General features: G+C 56.3%; 1 protein-coding gene across 1 annotated transcript in view; it reads left to right on the forward strand.

Annotated features, from left to right (window-relative positions):
• The window catches only part of LOC115120564 (FH1/FH2 domain-containing protein 3-like), a 190,947-nt gene that overhangs the window by 106,944 nt on the left and 66,393 nt on the right, over nucleotides 1–17,610 (forward strand). The window contains 7 exon segments of the mRNA XM_065018158.1: nucleotides 178–245; nucleotides 1,315–1,420; nucleotides 2,583–2,677; nucleotides 3,996–4,107; nucleotides 4,552–4,646; nucleotides 5,813–5,956; nucleotides 6,274–6,506. Of these exon segments, the coding sequence (XP_064874230.1) occupies nucleotides 178–245; nucleotides 1,315–1,420; nucleotides 2,583–2,677; nucleotides 3,996–4,107; nucleotides 4,552–4,646; nucleotides 5,813–5,956; nucleotides 6,274–6,506 (853 nt within the window).

Consider the following 17,610-nt stretch of genomic DNA (forward strand, 5'->3'; position numbering starts at 1 on the left):
CTCTCTCTCTCTTTCTCTCTCTCTCTCTTTCTCTCCCTCCCTCTCTCTCTCTCTCTCTCTCTCTCTCTCTCTCTCTCTCTCTCTCTCTCTTCTCTCTCTCTCTCTCTCTCTCTCTCTCTCTTTGTCCTCTCTCTCTCTCTCTCTCTCTCTCTCTCTCTCTCTCTCCTCTTACTGCAGAAAAACTCTACAACTCCAATGGACGTGACTTGAGGAGGGCTCTCTTCTCTCTCAAGCAGATTTTTCAGGTAAAACCTGATGTTAAACACACGGACACAGTAGTAGAAAATCTGTGCACTCCACAGTTGGTCGCCGTGGCAGCTGTGTGTTTCCATGACGGCAGACAACTCCACGTGGCCTGGCAGCGTTTGTGTGTGTGTGTGTGAGTCCGTGCGTGCTTGTGACTTGTGAGTAACGTGAGGGTAACGGCTTGATTCAATCCATATCGCTTGAAGTACCGGGATATAATGAGATTTAAATTTAAAGTGTTTTATAGCACTTGGACAACCCCCCCCCCCTCCCCCCCACCACCACACACACAGCTGGGATCCAATACAACAGCCTCCAGAAGGACATTTTACTACATTTTAAAATACAATGACCAATACCAAGGTTTTCAAGCACCAGTGTCAACGATGTCATTTTAATGAACCCAGCGCATTACTGCCACCTACTGGTCAAAGAGCACAACACAACAACAAAACACAAAGGAAAAGTTGTATTTGATTTATTTATGAATGTATCGTCCATCTGGTTGGACACCTGGTTGGACACCTGGTACGACACCTGGTTGGACACCTGGTTGGACACCTGGTTGGACACCTGGTTGGACACCTGGTTGGACACCTGGTTGGACACCTGGTGGGACACCTGGTTGGACACCTGGTACGACACCTGGTGGGACACCTGGTGGGACACCTGGTTGGACACCTGGTGGGACACCTGGTACGACACCTGGTGGGACACCTGGTTGGACACCTGGTTGGACACCTGGTACGACACCTGGTTGGACACCTGGTGGGACACCTGGTACAACACCTGGTGGGACACCTGGTACGACACCTGGTTGGACACCTGGTTGGACACCTGGTTGGACACCTGGTACGACACCTGGTTGGACACCTGGTTGGACACCTGGTTGGACACCTGGTTGGACACCTGGTTGGACACCTGGTTGACACCTGGTTGGACACCTGGTACGACACCTGGTTGGGCACCTGGTTGGACACCTGGTTGGACACCTGGTACGACACCTGGTACGACACCTGGTACGACACCTGGTACGAACACACTGTTCTAGATGTGTTTGTGTTTCAGGATGATAAGGATCTGGTCCATGAGTTTGTGATGGCAGAGGGTCTGACCTGTCTCATCAAGGTTGGAGCAGAGGCCGACCAGAACTACCAGAATTACATCCTTAGAGGTATGCTATCTACACACACACACGCACGCACACACACACACACACACACACACACACACACACACGCACGCATGCACGCACGCACGCACGCACGCACACACTCCCGCAGACACTCCCGCACACACACACACACACACACACACACACACACACACACACACTCACACTCCCGCAGACACTCCCGCACACACACACACACACACACACACACACATTCACCCACACTCACTTGCTTTGTGTGTTCGTAGACACGTGCACACACCCACACGTAGACAGTCCCCCACATAGACAGTCTCCCACATAGACAGTCCCCCACATAGACAGTCCCCCACATAGACAGTCCCCCATAGACAGTCCCCACATAGACAGTCCCCCACATAGACAGTCCCCCACATAGACAGTCCCCCCACATAGACAGTCCCCCACATAGACAGTCCCCACATAGACAGTCCCCCACATAGACAGTCCCCCCACATAGACAGTCCCCCACATAGACAGTCCCGCCACATAGACAGTCCCCCCACATAGACAGTCTCCCACATAGACAGTCCCCCACATAGACAGTCCCCCACATAGACAGTCCCCCCACATAGACAGTCTCCCACATAGACAGTCCCCCACATAGACAGTCCCCCACATAGACGTTAACTTGTATTGTTTTGGTTTTCTCCATCTCTCTCTCTCTCTCTCACCATCTCTCTCTCTCTCTCTCTCCTTCCCTCCATCTCCATCTCTCTCTCTCTCTCTCTCTCTCTCTCTCTCTCGCCATCTCTCTCTCTCTCTCTCTCCTTCCCTCCATCTCTCTCTCTCTCTCTCTCTCCTTCCCTCTCTCTCCTTCCCTCCATCCATCTCTCTCTCTCTCTCTCTCTCCTTCCCTCCATCTCTCTCTCTCTCTCTCTCTCTCTCTCTCCCTCTCTCCTTCCCTCTCTCTCTCTCTCTCTCTCTCTCTCTCTCTCTCTCTCTCTCCTTCCCTCCATCTCTCTCTCTCTCTCTCTCTCTCCTTCCCTCCATCTCTCTCTCTCTCTCTCTCCCTCTCTCTCCTTCCCTCCATCTCTCTCTCTCTCTCTCTCTCTCCTTCCCTCCATCTCTCTCTCTCTCCTTCCCTCCATCTCTCTCTCTCTCTCTCTCTCTCTCCCTCTCTCTCCTTCCCTCCATCTCTTAGCTCTGGGACAGATCATGCTGTATGTGGATGGGATGAATGGAGTCATCTGTCACATTGAGACCGTCCAGTGGCTCTACGCTCTCATTGGCTCAAAGGTGAACAGCTACAGCATCTGTTTTACTGTACAAACTAAATAACGATAAATAGGTTATATAAATAAATAGGTGATTGTTTGAAACTCTGAGGCCTTGTTGTTAGAGTGTCTGCCCTGATATAGGTAGGTGATTGTTTGAAACTCGGGGGCCTTGTTGTTAGAGTGTCTGCCCTGATATAGGTAGGTGATTGTTTGAAACTCGGGGGCCTTGTTGTTAGAGTGTCTGCCCTGATATAGGTAGGTGATTGTTTGAAACTCGGGGGCCTTGTTGTTAGAGTGTCTGCCCTGATATAGGTAGGTGATTGTTTGAAACTCGGGGGCCTTGTTGTTAGAGTGTCTGCCCTGATATAGGTAGGTGATTGTTTGAAACTCGGGGGCCTTGTTGTTAGAGTGTCTGCCCTGATATAGGTAGGTGATTGTTTGAAACTCGGAGGCCTTGTTGTTAGAGTGTCTGCCCTGATATAGGTAGGTGATTGTTTGAAACTCGGGGGCCTTGTTGTTAGTGTCTGCCCTGATATAGGTAGGTGATTGTTTGAAACTCGGGGGCCTTGTTGTTAGAGTGTCTGCCCTGATATAGGTAGGTGATTGTTTGAAACCGGGGCCTTGTTGTTAGAGTGTCTGCCCTGATATGAGGATTGTTTGAAACCCTGGGCCTTGACTGAGTGTCTGCCCTGATATAGGTAGGTGATTGTTTGAAACTGACCCTGGGGACCTTGTTGTTAGAGTGTCTGCCCTGATATAGGTAGGTGATTGTTTGAAACCCTGGGACTGACCTTGTTGTTAGACCCTGTCTGACTGACCCTGATATAGGTAGGTGATTGTTTGAAACTCGGGGGCCTTGTTGTTAGAGTGTCTGCCCTGATATAGGTAGGTGATTGTTTGAAACTCGGGGGCCTTGTTGTTAGAGTGTCTGCCCTGATATTGGAAGGCTGGGGATTTATATCCGTGGTCGAGTCCTTCCAAAGACCTTTATAAATGCTATAGACTTGTCTGACTGACCCTGTCTGACTGACCCTGTCTGACTGATCCTGTCTGACTGACCCTGTCTGACTGACCCTGTCTGACTGATCCTGTCTGACTGACCCTGTCTGACTGACCCTGTCTGACTGACCCTGTCTGACTGACCCTGTCTGACTGATCCTATCTGACTGACCCTGTCTGACTGACCCTGTCTGACTGACCCTGTCTGACTGACCCTATCTGACTGACCCTGTCTGACTGACCCTGTCTGACTGATCCTATCTGACTGACCCTGTCTGACTGATCCTGTCTGACTGACCCTGTCTGACTGACCCTGTCTGACTGACTCTGTGTCTCAGTTCCGCCTGGTGGTGAAGACTGCTCTGAAGTTGTTGCTGGTGTTTGTGGAATACTCAGAGTCCAACGCCTCTCTGCTTATAGAGGCCGTCACTACTGTAGACACCAAGAGAGGTACCACGTTCAGTCTGTCTGTCTGTCTGTCTGTCTGTCTGTCTGTCTGTCGCGCCGTCTCTCTCTCTCTCTCTGTCTGTCTGTCTCCTCTCCCCACTCTGTCTTCCCCACCCCTGTCTGTCTGTCTGTCTGTCTGTCTGTCTGTCCCTGTCTGTCTGTCTGTCTGTCTCCCCTCTGTCTCCTCTGTCTGTCTGTCTGTCTGTCTGTCTGTCAGTCTGTCTGTCTGTCGCTCTGTCTGTCTGTCGCTCTGTCTGTCTGTCTGTCGCTCTGTCTGTCTGTCGCTCTTTCTGTTTGTCTGTCAGTCTGTCTGTCTGTCTGTCTGTCTGTCTGTCTGTCTGTCTGTCTTGATTAATTGAGTGTTTGAGTCATGGATTGGTGACCAATAGGCTCAACGGTCAAATGAAAGAATGATTGATATCTTATTGACTAATGGTGTTTGTCCAGGTTGTAAGCAGTGGTCTAATGCCATGGAGATCTTAGATGAGAAGGATGGAGTGGACACCGAGCTGCTGGTGTACGGTATGACCCTCATCAACAAGGTACACGTCTTGGTCTGGCGCCACATTGCATATGACATCGTCTATCATTCTACACACAAATTCACACCTCCCTCCTCCTCCCCTCCTCCACCCCACTCCTTCCCCCTCCCCTCCCCACTCCTCCCCCTCCCTCCTCCCCCTCCCCCCTCCTTCCCCCCCCCTCCCCTCCCCTCCCTCCTCCTCCCCCCTCTCCACTCCTTCCCCTTCCCCCCCCTCCTTCCCCCCTCCTCCCCCTCCTCCTCCTCCCCCTCCTTCCCCCTTCCCCCACTCCCTCCTCTCCCTCCTCCCTCCCCACTCCTTCCCCCTCCCTCCCTCCCCTCCCCTCCCTCCCTCCTCCCCCCTCCCCTCCCTCCCCTCCCCCCCTCCCACTCCTTCCTCCCCTCCCCCCCTCCCTCCCCTCCCCCTCCTCCCCTCCCCCTCCTTCCTCCCCCTCCCTCCCCTCCCTCCTTCCCCCTCCCTCCCCTCCCCCCCTCCCTCCTCCTCCCTCCTCCCTCCCCTCCCTCCCTCCCCTCCCTCCTCCCTCCTCCCTCCCCCTCTCCCTCCCCTCCTTCCCTCCCCTCCTCCCCACTCCATCCCCCCCTCCCCTCCCCCTCCCCTCCCCTCCCCCCTCCTCCCTCCCCCTCCTCCCCCTCCCCAATCCTTTCCCCCTCCCTCCCTCCCCTCCCCCCCTCCCTCCCTCCTCCCTCCTCCCTCCCCCTCCTCCCTCCCTCCCCCCCCCCTCCTTCCCCCTCCCTCCCTCCCCTCCCCACTCCTTCCCCCTCCCTCCCCTCCCCCCTCCTCCTCCCCCCCCCACTCCTTCCCCCTCCTCTCCCTCCCCTCCCTCCCACTCCCCTCCTCCCCCCTCCCCCCTCCTCCTCCTCCCTCCCTCCCCCTCCCTCCCCCTCCTCCCCACTCCATCCCCTCTCCCCTCCCTCCCCTCCTCCTCCTCCCACTCCTTCCCCCTCCCTGCCCGCTCCTTCCCCCTCCCTCCCCATCCCCTCCCCACTCCCTTCCCCCCCTCCCCCTCCCTCCCCCTCTCCCACTCCTTCCCCCCCCCCCTCCCTCCCTCCCCTCTCCCACCTCCTCCCCCCCTCCCTCCCCCTCCCTCCCCTCCTCCCTCCTCCTCCCCTCTCCCCTCCTCCCTCCCCTCCCCCCTCCCTCCCCTCCCCCCTCCTCCCCCCTCTCAGACCTTGTCAGCGTTACCTGACCAGGACTCCTTCTATGACATGGTGGATGGGTTGGAGGACCAGAGGATGGAGGCTGTAGCTAAGAGGTTCCTGGGGAGGAGAGGAACTGACCTGGACCTGATGGAGCAACTCAATATCTATGAGGTGAGACACCACACACACGCACACACATGCGCACACACACACGCACACACACACACACACACACGATACACACACACACACGCACGCACACACACAGGGATACACACACACAGGGATACACAATGGCACAGTTTTGGCTGATAATCCTGATTTTTCATAGACCACATTTATGTCCTAGATAAACCTGAAGAAATAGGAGAATATATATATATATATATATATATAGAATATAATAAAGAAGAGATCAAGATGTTTTTTCTAAATATCCACATCATCCTCCTTCATTTCATCCTTTCTCCTTTCTTCTCCCTTTTCAGGCGACTCTACGACATGAGGATGGCGATGATGAATCTAATCCGCCCATAGGGCTCTCTGGCCTCAAGGACCGCCGCCGCGCCAGCTTCGGGGACAAGAGGAGGGGCCTGGAGAGGAGGCGGAGCCGCAGAGCATCTCTCGGGCGGTCTGGGAACGCCTCGCCCTGCAGCCCGTCCACTCAACACCCCGGGTTCCAACCCTTCAAGGGACAAGGAGGAGAAGACATGAGCAAGAGGTGAGAGAGAGGGGGAGACTGGAGAGAAGGGGAGACTGGAGAGAAGGGGAGACTGGAGAGAAGGGAGACTGGAGAGAAGGGGAGACTGGAGAGAAGGGGAGACTGGAGAGAAGGGGAGACTGGAGAGAAGGGGAGACTGGAGAGAAGGGGAGACTGGAGAGAAGGGAGACTGGAGAGAAGGGAGACTGGAGAGAAGGGAGACTGGAGAGAAGGGGAGACTGGAGAGAAGGGGAGACTGGAGAAGGGGAGACTGAGAGAGGGGAGACTGGAGAAAAGGGAGACTGGAGAGAAGGGAGACTGGAGAGAAGGGGAGACTGGAGAGAAGGGGAGACTGGAGAGAAGGGAGACTGGAGAGAAGGGAGACTGGAGAGAAGGAGACTGTAGAGAAGGGAGACTGGAGAGAAGGGAGACTGGAGAGAAGGGAGACTGGAGAGAAGGGAGACTGGAGAGAAGGGAGACTGGAGAGAAGGGGAGACTGGAGAGACTGGAGAGACGGGAGACTGGAGAGAAAGGAGACTGGAGAGAAGGGGAGACTGGAGAGAAGGGGAGACTAGAGAGAAGGGGAGACTGGAGAGAAGGGGAGACTGGAGAGAGAGGGGAGAGAGGGAGACTGGAGAGAAGGGAGACTGGAGAGAAGGGGAGACTGGAGAAGGGGAGACTGGAGAGAAGGGGAGACTGGAGAGAAGGGAGACTGGAGAGAAGGGAGACTGGAGAGAAGGGAGACTGGAGAGAGGGGACTGAGAAGGGGAGACTGGAGAGAAGGGGAGACTGGAGAGAAGGGGAGACTGGAGAGAAGGGGAGACTGGAGAGAAGGGAGACTGGAGAGAAGGGAGACTGGAGAGAAGGGAGACTGGAGAGAAGGGAGACTGGAGAGAAGGGAGACTGGAGAGAAGGGAGACTGGAGAGAAGGGGAGACTGGAGAGAAGGGGAGACTGGAGAGAAGGGGAGACTGGAGAGAAGGGGAGACTGGAGAGAAGGAGAGAAGGGGAGACTGGAGAGAAGGGAGACTGGAGAGAAGGGGAGACTGGAGAGAAGGGGGACTGGAGAGAAGGGAGACTGGAGAGAAGGGGAGACTGGAGAGAAGGAGACTGGAGAAGGGGAGACTGGAGAGAAGGGAGACTGGAGAGAAGGGGAGACTGGAGAGAAGGGAGACTGAGAGAAGGGAGACTGAGAGAAGGGGAGACTGGAGAAGGGAGACTGGAGAGAAGGGAGACTGGAGAGAAGGGGAGACTGGAGAGAAGGGGAGACTGGAGAGAAGGGAGACTGGAGAGAAGGGGAGACTGGAGAGAAGGGAGACTGGAGAGAAGGGAGACTGGAGAGAAGGGAGACTGGAGAGAAGGGGAGACTGGAGAGAAGGGGAGACTGGAGAGAAGGGGAGACTGGAGAGAAGGGGAGACTGGAGAGAAGGGGAGACTGGAGAGAAGGGGAGACTGGAGAGAAGGGAGACTGGAGAGAAGGGGAGACTGGAGAGAAGGGGAGACTGGAGAGAAGGGGAGACTGGAGAGAAGGGGAGACTGGAGAGAAGGGAGACTGGAGAGAAGGGAGACTGGAGAGAAGGGACTGAGAGAAGGGAGACTGGAGAGAAGGGAGACTGGAGAGAAGGAGACTGAGAGAAGGGAGACTGGAGAGAAGGGGAGACTGGAGAGAAGGGGAGACTGGAGAGCAGGGGAGACTGGAGAGAAGGGAGACTGGAGAGAAGGGGAGACTGGAGAGAAGGGAGACTGGAGAGAAGGGAGACTGGAGAGAAGAGAAAGGAGACTGGAGAAAGGGAGACTGGAGAGAAGGGAGACTGGAGAGAAGGGAGACTGGAGAGAAGGGAGACTGGAGAGAAGGGGAGACTGGAGAGAAGGGGACTGAGAGAAGGGGAGACTGGAGAGAAGGGGAGACTGAGAGAGGGGAGACTGGAGAGAAGGGGAGACTGGAGAGAAGGGAGACTGGAGAGAAGGGGAGACTGGAGAGAAGGGGAGACTGGAGAGAAGGAGAGACTGGAGAGAAGAAGGGGAGACTGGAGAGAAGGGAGACTGGAGAGAAGGGAGACTGGAGAGAAGGGGAGACTGGAGAGAAGGGAGACTGGAGAGAAGGGGAGACTGGAGAGAAGGGAGACTGGAGAGAAGGGAGACTGGAGAGAAGGAGACTGGAGAGAAGGGAGACTGGAGAGAAGGGGAGACTGGAGAGAAGGGAGACTGAGAGAAGGGGAGACTGGAGAGAAGGGAGACTGGAGAGAAGGGAGACTGGGAGAGGGGAGACTGGAGAGAAGGGGAGACTGGAGAGAAGGAGACTGAGAGAAGGGAGACTGGAGAGAAGGGGAGACTGGAGAGAAGGGGAGACTGGAGAGAAGGGAGACTGGAGAGAAGGGAGACTGGAGAGAAGGGAGACTGAGAGAAGGGAGACTGGAGAGAAGGGAGACTGGAGAGAAGGGAGACTGAGAGAAGGGGAGACTGGAGAGAAGGGGAGACTGGAGAAGGAGACTGGAGAGAAGAGACTGGAGACTGGAGAGGAAGAAGGGAGACTGGAGAGAAGGGAGACTGAGAGAAGGGGAGACTGGAGAGAAGGGGAGACTGGAGAGAAGGGGAGACTGGGGAGACTGGAGAGAAGGGGAGACTGGAGAGAGAAGGGGAGACTGGAGAGAGGGGGAGAGAAGGGGAGACTGGAGAAAAGGGGAGACTGGAGAGAAGGGAGACTGGAGAGAAGGGAGACTGGAGAGAAGGGGAGACTGGAGAGACTGGAGAAAAGGGGAGACTGGAGAGAAGGGGAGACTGGAGAGAAGGGGAGACTGGAGAGCAGGAGAGACTGGAGAGCAGGGGAGACTGGAGAGAAGGGGAGACTGGAGAGAAGGGAGACTGGAGAGAAGGGAGACTGGAGAGAAGGGAGACTGGAGAGAAGGGAGACTGGAGAGAAGGGGAGACTGGAGAGACTGGAGAGAAGGGAGACTGGAGAGAAGGGGAGACTGGAGAGACTGGAGAGAAGGGAGACTGGAGAGAAGGGAGACTGGAGAGAAGGGGAGACTGAGAGAAGGGGAGACTGGAGAGAAGGGGAGACTGGAGAGAAGGAGACTGGAGAGAAGGGGAGACTGGAGAGAAGGGAGACTGGAGAAGAGACTGGAGAGAAGGGAGACTGGAGAGAAGGGAGACTGGAGAGAAGGGAGACTGGAGAGAAGGGAGACTGGAGAGAAGGGAGACTGGAGAGAGGGGAGACTGGAGAGAAGGGGAGACTGGAGAGAAGGGAGACTGGAGAGAAGGGGAGACTGGAGAGAAGGAGACTGGAGAGAAGGGGAGACTGGAGAGGGGGAGACTGGAGAGAAGGGAGACTGGAGAGAAGGGGAGACTGGAGAGAAGGGGAGACTGGAGAGAAGGGAGACTGAGAGAAGGGGAGACTGGAGAGAAGGGAGACTGGAGAGAAGGAGACTGAGAGAAGGAGACTGGAGAAGGGAGACTGGAGAGAAGGGGAGACTGGAGAGAAGGGAGACTGAGAGAAGGAGACTGGAGAGAAGGGAGACTGGAGAGAAGGGGAGACTGGAGAGAAGGGAGACTGGAGAGAAGGAGACTGGAGAGAAGGGGAGACTGGAGAGAAGGGGAGACTGGAGAGAAGGGGAGACTGGAGAGAAGGGGAGACTGGAGAGAAGGGAGACTGGAGAGAAGGGAGACTGGAGAGAAGGGGAGACTGGAGAGAAGGGGAGACTGGAGAGAAGGGAGACTGGAGAGAAGGGGAGACTGGAGAGAAGGGGAGACTGGAGAGAAGGGGAGACTGGAGAAGGGGAGAGACTGGAGAGAAGGGAGACTGGAGAGAAGGGGAGACTGGAGAGAAGGGAGACTGGAGAGAAGGAGACTGGAGAGAAGGGGAGACTGGAGAGAAGGGAGACTGGAGAGAAGGGGAGACTGGAGAGAAGGGAGACTGGAGAGAAGGGAAGGAGACTGGAGAGAAGGGAGACTGGAGAGAAGGAGACTGGAGAGAAGGGAGACTGGAGAGAAGGGAGACTGGAGAGAAGGGAGACTGGAGAGAAGGGAGACTGGAGAGAAGGGAGACTGGAGAGAAGGAGACTGGAGAGAAGGGAGACTGAGAGAAGGGGAGACTGGAGAGAAGGGGAGACTGGAGAGAAGGGGAGACTGGAGAGAAGGGGAGACTGGAGAGAAGGGGAGACTGGAGAGAAGGGGAGACTGGAGAGAAGGGGAGACTGGAGAGAAGGGGAGACTGGAGAGAAGGGGAGACTGGAGAGAAGGGAGACTGGAGAGAAGGGGAGACTGGAGAGAAGGGGAGACTGGAGAGAAGGGAGACTGGAGAGAAGGGAGACTGGAGAGAAGGGAGACTGGAGAGAAGGGGAGACTGGAGAGAAGGGAGAGACTGGAGAGAAGGGGAGACTGGAGAGAAGGGAGACTGGAGAGAAGGGGAGACTGGAGAGAAGGGGAGACTGGAGAGAAGGGGAGACTGGAGAGAAGGGGAGACTGGAGAGAAGGGAGACTGGAGAGAAGGGGAGACTGGAGAGAAGGGAGACTGGAGAGAAAGGGAGACTGGAGAGAAGGGGAGACTGGAGAGAGACTGGAGAGAAGGAGACTGGAGAGAAGGGGAGACTGGAGAAAGGGGAGACTGGAGAGAAGGGGAGACTGGAGAGAAGGGGAGACTGGAGAGAAGGGGAGACTGGAGAGAAGGGGAGACTGGAGAGAAGGGGAGACTGGAGAGAAGGGAGACTGGAGAGACTGGAGAGAAGGGAGACTGGAGAGAAGGGAGACTGAGAGAAGGGAGACTGAGAGAAGGGAGACTGGAGAGAAGGAGACTGGAGAGAGACTGGAGACTGGAGGGAGACTGAGAAGGGGAGACTGGAGAGAAGGGAGACTGGAGAGAAGGGAGACTGGAGAGAAGGGAGACTGGAGAAGGGGAGACTGGAGAGACTGGAGAGAAGGGAGACTGGAGAGAAGGGAGACTGGAGAGAAGGGGAGACTGAGAGAAGGGGAGACTGGAGAGAGAAGGGGAGACTGGAGAGAGAGAGGGGAGACTGGAGAGAAAGGAGACTGGAGAGAAGGGGAGACTGGAGAGAAGGGGAGACTGGAGAGAAGGGGAGACTGGAGAGAAAGGGAGACTGGAGAGAAGGGAGAAGGGAGACTGGAGAGAAGGGGAGACTGGAGAGGGAGACTGGAGGAAGGGAGACTGGAGAGAAGGGAGACTGGAGAGAAGGGAGACTGGAGAGAAGGGAGACTGGAGAGAAGGGAGACTGGAGAGAAGGGAGACTGGAGAGAAGGGGAGACTGGAGAGAAGGGAGACTGGAGAGAAGGGAGACTGGAGAGAAGGGAGACTGGAGAGAAGGGAGACTGAGAGGGGAGACTGGAGAGAAGGAGACTGGAGAGAAGGAGAGACTGGAGAGAAGGGAGACTGGAGAGAAGGAGACTGGAGAGAAGGGAGACTGGAGAGAAGAGAGGGAGAGAAGGGAGACTGGAGAGAAGGGAGACTGGAGAGAAGGGGAGACTAGAGAGAAGGAGACTGGAGAGAAGGGAGACTGGAGAGAAGGGAAGACTGGAGAGAAGGGGGAGACTGGAGAGAAGGGAGACTGGAGAGAAGGGAGACTGGAGAGAAGAGAGAGGAGAGAAGGGGAGACTGGAGAGAAGGGAGACTGGAGAGAAGGGGAGACTGGAGAGAGAAGGGGAGACTGGAGAGAGGGGGAGAGAAGGGGAGACTGGAGAAAAGGGGAGACTGGAGAAAAGGGGAGACTGGAGAGAAGGGAGACTGGAGAGACTGGAGAGACGGGGAGACTGGAGAGAAGGGGAGACTGGAGAGAAGGGGAGACTGGAGAGCAGGGGAGACTGTAGAGCAGGGGAGACTGTAGAGCAGGGAGACTGGAGAGAAGGGAGACTGGAGAGAAGGAGAGACTGGAGAGAGGGGGAGAGAAGGGGAGACTGGAGAGACTGGAGAAAAGGGGAGACTGTAGAGAAGGGGAGACTGGAGAGAAGGGAGACTGGAGAGAAGGGAGACTGGAGAGAAGGGAGACTGGAGAGAAGGGAGACTGGAGAGAAGGGGAGACTGGAGAGAAGGGAGACTGAGAGAAGGGAGAGAAGGGAGACTGGAGAGAAGGGGAGACTGGAGAGAAGGGAGACTGGAGAGACTGGAGAGAAGGGAGACTGGAGAGAAGGGGAGACTGGAGAGAAGGAGACTGGAGAGAAGGGAGACTGGAGAGAAGGGGAGACTGGAGAGAAGGGAGACTAGAGAGAAGGGAGACTGGAGAGAAGGGAGACTGGAGAGAAGGGAGACTGGAGAGAAGGGGAGACTGGAGAGAGGGGAGACTGGAGAGAAGGGGAGACTGGAGAGAAGGGAGAGGAGAGAAGGGGAGACTGGAGAGAAGGAGACTGGAGAGAAGGGGAGACTGGAGAGAAGGGAGACTGGAGAGAAGGGGAGACTGGAGAGAAGGGGAGACTGGAGAGAAGGGGAGACTGGAGAAAAGGGGAGACTGGAGAGAAGGGGAGACTGGAGAGAGAAGGGGAGACTGGAGAGAGGGGGAGAGAAGGGGAGACTGGAGAAAAGGGGAGACTGGAGAGAAGGGAGACTGGAGAGAAGGGGAGACTGGAGAGACTGGAGAAAAGGGGAGACTGGAGAGAAGGGAGACTGGAGAGAAGGGAGACTGGAGAGAAGGGGAGACTGGAGAGAAGGGAGACTGGAGAGGGGAGACTGGAGAGAAGGGAGACTGGAGAGAAGGAGACTGGAGAGAAGGGGAGACTGGAGAGAAGGGGAGACTGGAGAGAAGGGGAGACTGGAGAGAAGGGAGACTGGAGAGAAGGGGAGACTGGAGAGAAGGGAGACTGGAGAGAAGGGGAGACTGGAGAGAAGGGGAGACTGGAGAGAAGGGACTGAGAGACTGGAGAGAAGGGGAGACTGGAGAGAAGGGAGACTGAGAGAAGGGAGACTGAGAGAAGGGAGACTGGAGAGAAGGGAGACTGGAGAGAAGGGAGACTGGAGAGAAGGGAGACTGGAGAGAAGGGGAGACTGGAGAGAAGGGGAGACTGGAGAGAAGGGAGAGAAGGGGAGACTGGAGAGAAGAGAGAGGAGAGAAGGGAGACTGAGAGAAGGGAGACTGGAGAAAAGGGGAGACTGGAGAGAAGGAGACTGAGAGAGAGGGAGACTGGAGAGAGGGGAGAGAAGGGGAGACTGGAGAAAAGGGGAGACTGGAGAAAAGGGGAGACTGGAGAGAAGGGAGACTGGAGAGACTGGAGAAAAGGGGAGACTGGAGAGAAGGGGAGACTGGAGAGAAGGGGAGACTGGAGAGCAGGGGAGACTGTAGAGCAGGGGAGACTGTAGAGCAGGGAGACTGGAGAGAAGGGGAGACTGGAGAGAAGGAGAGACTGGAGAGAGGGGGAGAGAAGGGGAGACTGGAGAGACTGGAGAAAAGGGAGACTGGAGAGAAGGGAGACTGGAGAGAAGGGGAGACTGGAGAGAAGGGGAGACTGGAGAGAAGGGAGACTGGAGAGAAGGGAGACTGGAGAGAAGGGGAGACTGGAGAGAAGGGGAGACTGGAGAGAAGGGAGACTGGAGAGAAGGGAGACTGGAGAGAAGGAGACTGGAGAGAAGGGGAGACTGGAGAGAAGGGGAGACTGGAGAGAAGGGGAGACTGGAGAGAAGGGAGACTGGAGAGAAGGGAGACTGGAGAGAAGGGGAGACTGGAGAGAAGGGGAGACTGGAGAGAAGGGAGAGAAGGGGAGACTGGAGAGAAGAGAGAGGAGAGAAGGGGAGACTGGAGAGAAGGGAGACTGGAGAAAAGGGGAGACTGGAGAGAAGGGGAGACTGGAGAGAGAAGGGGAGACTGGAGAGAGGGGGAGACTGGGGAGACTGGAGAAAAGGGAGACTGGAGAGAAGGAGACTGGAGAGACTGGAGAAAAGGGGAGACTGGAGAGAAGGGGAGAGACTGGAGAGAAGGGAGACTGGAGAGCAGGGGAGACTGTAGAGCAGGGGAGACTGTAGAGCAGGGAGACTGGAGAGAAGGGAGACTGGAGAGAAGGAGAGACTGGAGAGGGGGAGAGAAGGGGAGACTGGAGAGACTGGAGAAAAGGGGAGACTGGAGAGAAGGGGAGACTGGAGAGAAGGGAGCCTGGAGAGAAGGGAGACTGGAGAGAAGGGAGACTGGAGAGAAGGGGAGACTGGAGAGAAGGGAGAGAAGGGGAGACTGGAGAGAAGGGGAGACTGGAGAGAAGGGGAGACTGGAGAGAAGGGAGACTGGAGAGACTGGAGAGAAGGGGAGACTGGAGAGAAGGGGAGACTGGAGAGAAGGGAGACTGGAGAGAAGGGGAGACTGGAGAGAAGGGGAGACTAGAGAGAAGGGAGACTGGAGAGAAGGGAGACTGGAGAGAAGGGGAGACTGGAGAGAAGGGGAGACTGGAGAGAAGGGGAGACTGGAGAGAGGGGAGACTGGAGAGAAGGGGAGACTGGAGAGAAGGGAGAGGAGAGAAGGGGAGACTGGAGAGAAAGGAGACTGGAGAGAAGGGGAGACTGGAGAAAAGGGGAGACTGGAGAGAAGGGGAGACTGGAGAGAGAAGGGGAGACTGGAGAGAGGGGGAGAGAAGGGGAGACTGGAGAAAAGGGGAGACTGGAGAGAAGGGAGACTGGAGAGAAGGGGAGACTGGAGAGACTGGAGAAAAGGGGAGACTGGAGAGAAGGGGAGACTGGAGAGAAGGGGAGACTGGAGAGAAGGGGAGACTGGAGAGAAGGGGAGACTGGAGAGAAGGGAGACTGGAGAGAAGGGGAGACTGGAGAGAAGGGAGACTGGAGAGAAGGGGAGACTGGAGAGAAGGGGAGACTGGAGAGAAGGGGAGACTGGAGAGAAGGGAGACTGGAGAGAAGGGAGACTGGAGAGAAGGGGAGACTGGAGAGAAGGGGAGACTGGAGAGAAGGGAGACTGGAGAGACTGGAGAGAAGGGGAGACTGGAGAGAAGGGGAGACTGGAGAGAAGGGGAGACTGGAGAGAAGGGAGACTGGAGAGAAGGGAGACTGGAGAGAAGGGAGACTGGAGAGAAGGGAGACTGGAGAGAAGGGAGACTGGAGAGACTGGAGAGAAGGGGAGACTGGAGAGAAGGGAGACTGGAGAGAAGGGGAGACTGGAGAGAAGGGAGACTGGAGAGAAGGAGACTGGAGAGAAGGGGAGACTGGAGAAAAGGGAGACTGGAGAGACTGGAGAGAAGGGAGACTGGAGAGAAGGGGAGACTGGAGAGAAGGGAGACTGGAGAGAAGGGAGACTGGAGAGAAGGGGAGACTGGAGAGAAGGGGAGACTGGAGAGAAGGGGAGACTGGAGAGAAGGGAGAGAAGGGGAGACTGGAGAGAAGGGAGACTGGAGAGAAGGGGAGACTGGAGAGAAGGGGAGACTGGAGAGAAGGGGAGACTGGAGAGAAGGGATACTGGAGAGACTGGAGAGAAGGGAGAGAAGGGGAGACTGGAGAGAAGGGAGACTGGAGAGAAGGGAGACTGGAGAGAAGGGGAGACTGGAGAGGAGGGGAGACTAGAGAGAAGGGAGACTGGAGAGAAGGGGAGACTGGAGAGAAGGGGAGACTGGAGAGAAGGGGAGACTGGAGAGAAGGGGAGACTGGAGTGAGGGGAGACTGGAGAGAAGGGGAGACTGGAGAGAAGGGAGAGGAGAGAAGGGGAGACTGGAGAGAAAGGAGACTGGAGAGAAAGGAGACTGGAGAGAAAGGAGACTGGAGAGAAGGGGAGACTGGAGAGAAGGGGAGACTGGAGAGAAGGGGAGACTGGAGAGAAGGGAGACTGGAGAGTAGGGGAGACTGGAGAAAAGGGGAGACTGGAGAGAAGGGAGACTGGAGAGAGGGGGAGAGAAGGGAGACTGGAGAAAAGGGGAGACTGGAGAGAAGGGAGACTGGAGAGACTGGAGAAAAGGGGAGACTGGAGAGAAGGGGAGACTGGAGAGAAGGGGAGACTAGAGAGAAGGGGAGACTGGAGAGAGAAGGGGAGACTGGAGAGAGGGGGGGAGAAGGGGAGACTGGAGAGAAGGGGAGACTGGAGAAAAGGGGAGACTGGAGAGAAGGGAGACTGGAGAGAAGGGAGACTGGAGAGAAGGGGAGACTGGAGAGACTGGAGAGACTGGAGAGAAGGGAGACTGGAGAGAAGGGGAGACTGGAGAGAAGGGAGACTGGAGAGAAAGGAGACTAGAGAGAAGGGGAGACTAGAGAGAAGGGGAGACTGGAGAGAAGGGGAGACTGGAGAGAGAAGGGGAGACTGGAGAGAAGGGGAGACTGGAGAGAAGGGGAGACTGGAAAAAAGGGGAGACTGGAGAGAAGGGGAGACTGGAGAGAAGGGGAGACTGGAGAGAAGGGGAGACTGGAGAGAAAGGAGACTGGAGAGAAGGGGAGACTGGAGAGCAGGGGAGACTGGAGAGCAGGGGAGACTGTAGAGCAGGGGAGACTGGAGAGCAGGGGAGACTGGAGAGCAGGGGAGACTGGAGAGAAGGGGAGACTGGAGAGAAGGGGAGACTGGAGAGAAGGGGAGACTGGAGAGAAGGGGAGACTGGAGAGACTGGAGAGAAGGGGAGACTGGAGAGAAGGGAGACTGGAGAGAAGGGAGACTGGAGAGAAGGGAGACTGGAGAGAAGGGGAGACTGGAGAGAAGGGGAGACTGGAGAGAAGGGGAGACTGGAGAGAAGGGGGACTGGAAAGAAGGGAGACTGGAGAGAAGGGGAGACTGGAGAGAAGGGGAGACTAGAGAGAAGGGAGACTGGAGAGAAGGGAGACTGGAGAGAAGGGGAGACTGGAGAGAAGGGAGACTGGAGAGAAGGGGAGACTGGAGAGAAGGGGAGACTGGAGAGAAGGGGAGACTGGAGAGAAGAGAGAGGAGAGAAGGGGAGACTGGAGAGAAGGGAGACTGGAGAGAAGGGGAGACTGGAGAGAAGGGGAGACTGGAGAGAGAAGGGGAGACTGGAGAGAGGGGGAGAGAAGGGGAGACTGGAGAAAAGGGGAGACTGGAGAGAAGGGAGACTGGAGAGAAAGGAGACTGGAGAGAAGGGGAGACTGGAGAGAAGGGGAGACTGGAGAGCAGGGGAGACTGTAGAGCAGGGGAGACTGGAGAGAAGGGAGACTGGAGAGAAGGGGAGACTGGAGAGACTGGAGAGAGGGGGAGAGAGGGGGAGAG

The sequence above is a fragment of the Oncorhynchus nerka genome, linkage group LG4 (assembly GCF_034236695.1).
Source record: "Oncorhynchus nerka isolate Pitt River linkage group LG4, Oner_Uvic_2.0, whole genome shotgun sequence".
NCBI lineage: Eukaryota > Metazoa > Chordata > Actinopteri > Salmoniformes > Salmonidae > Oncorhynchus > Oncorhynchus nerka.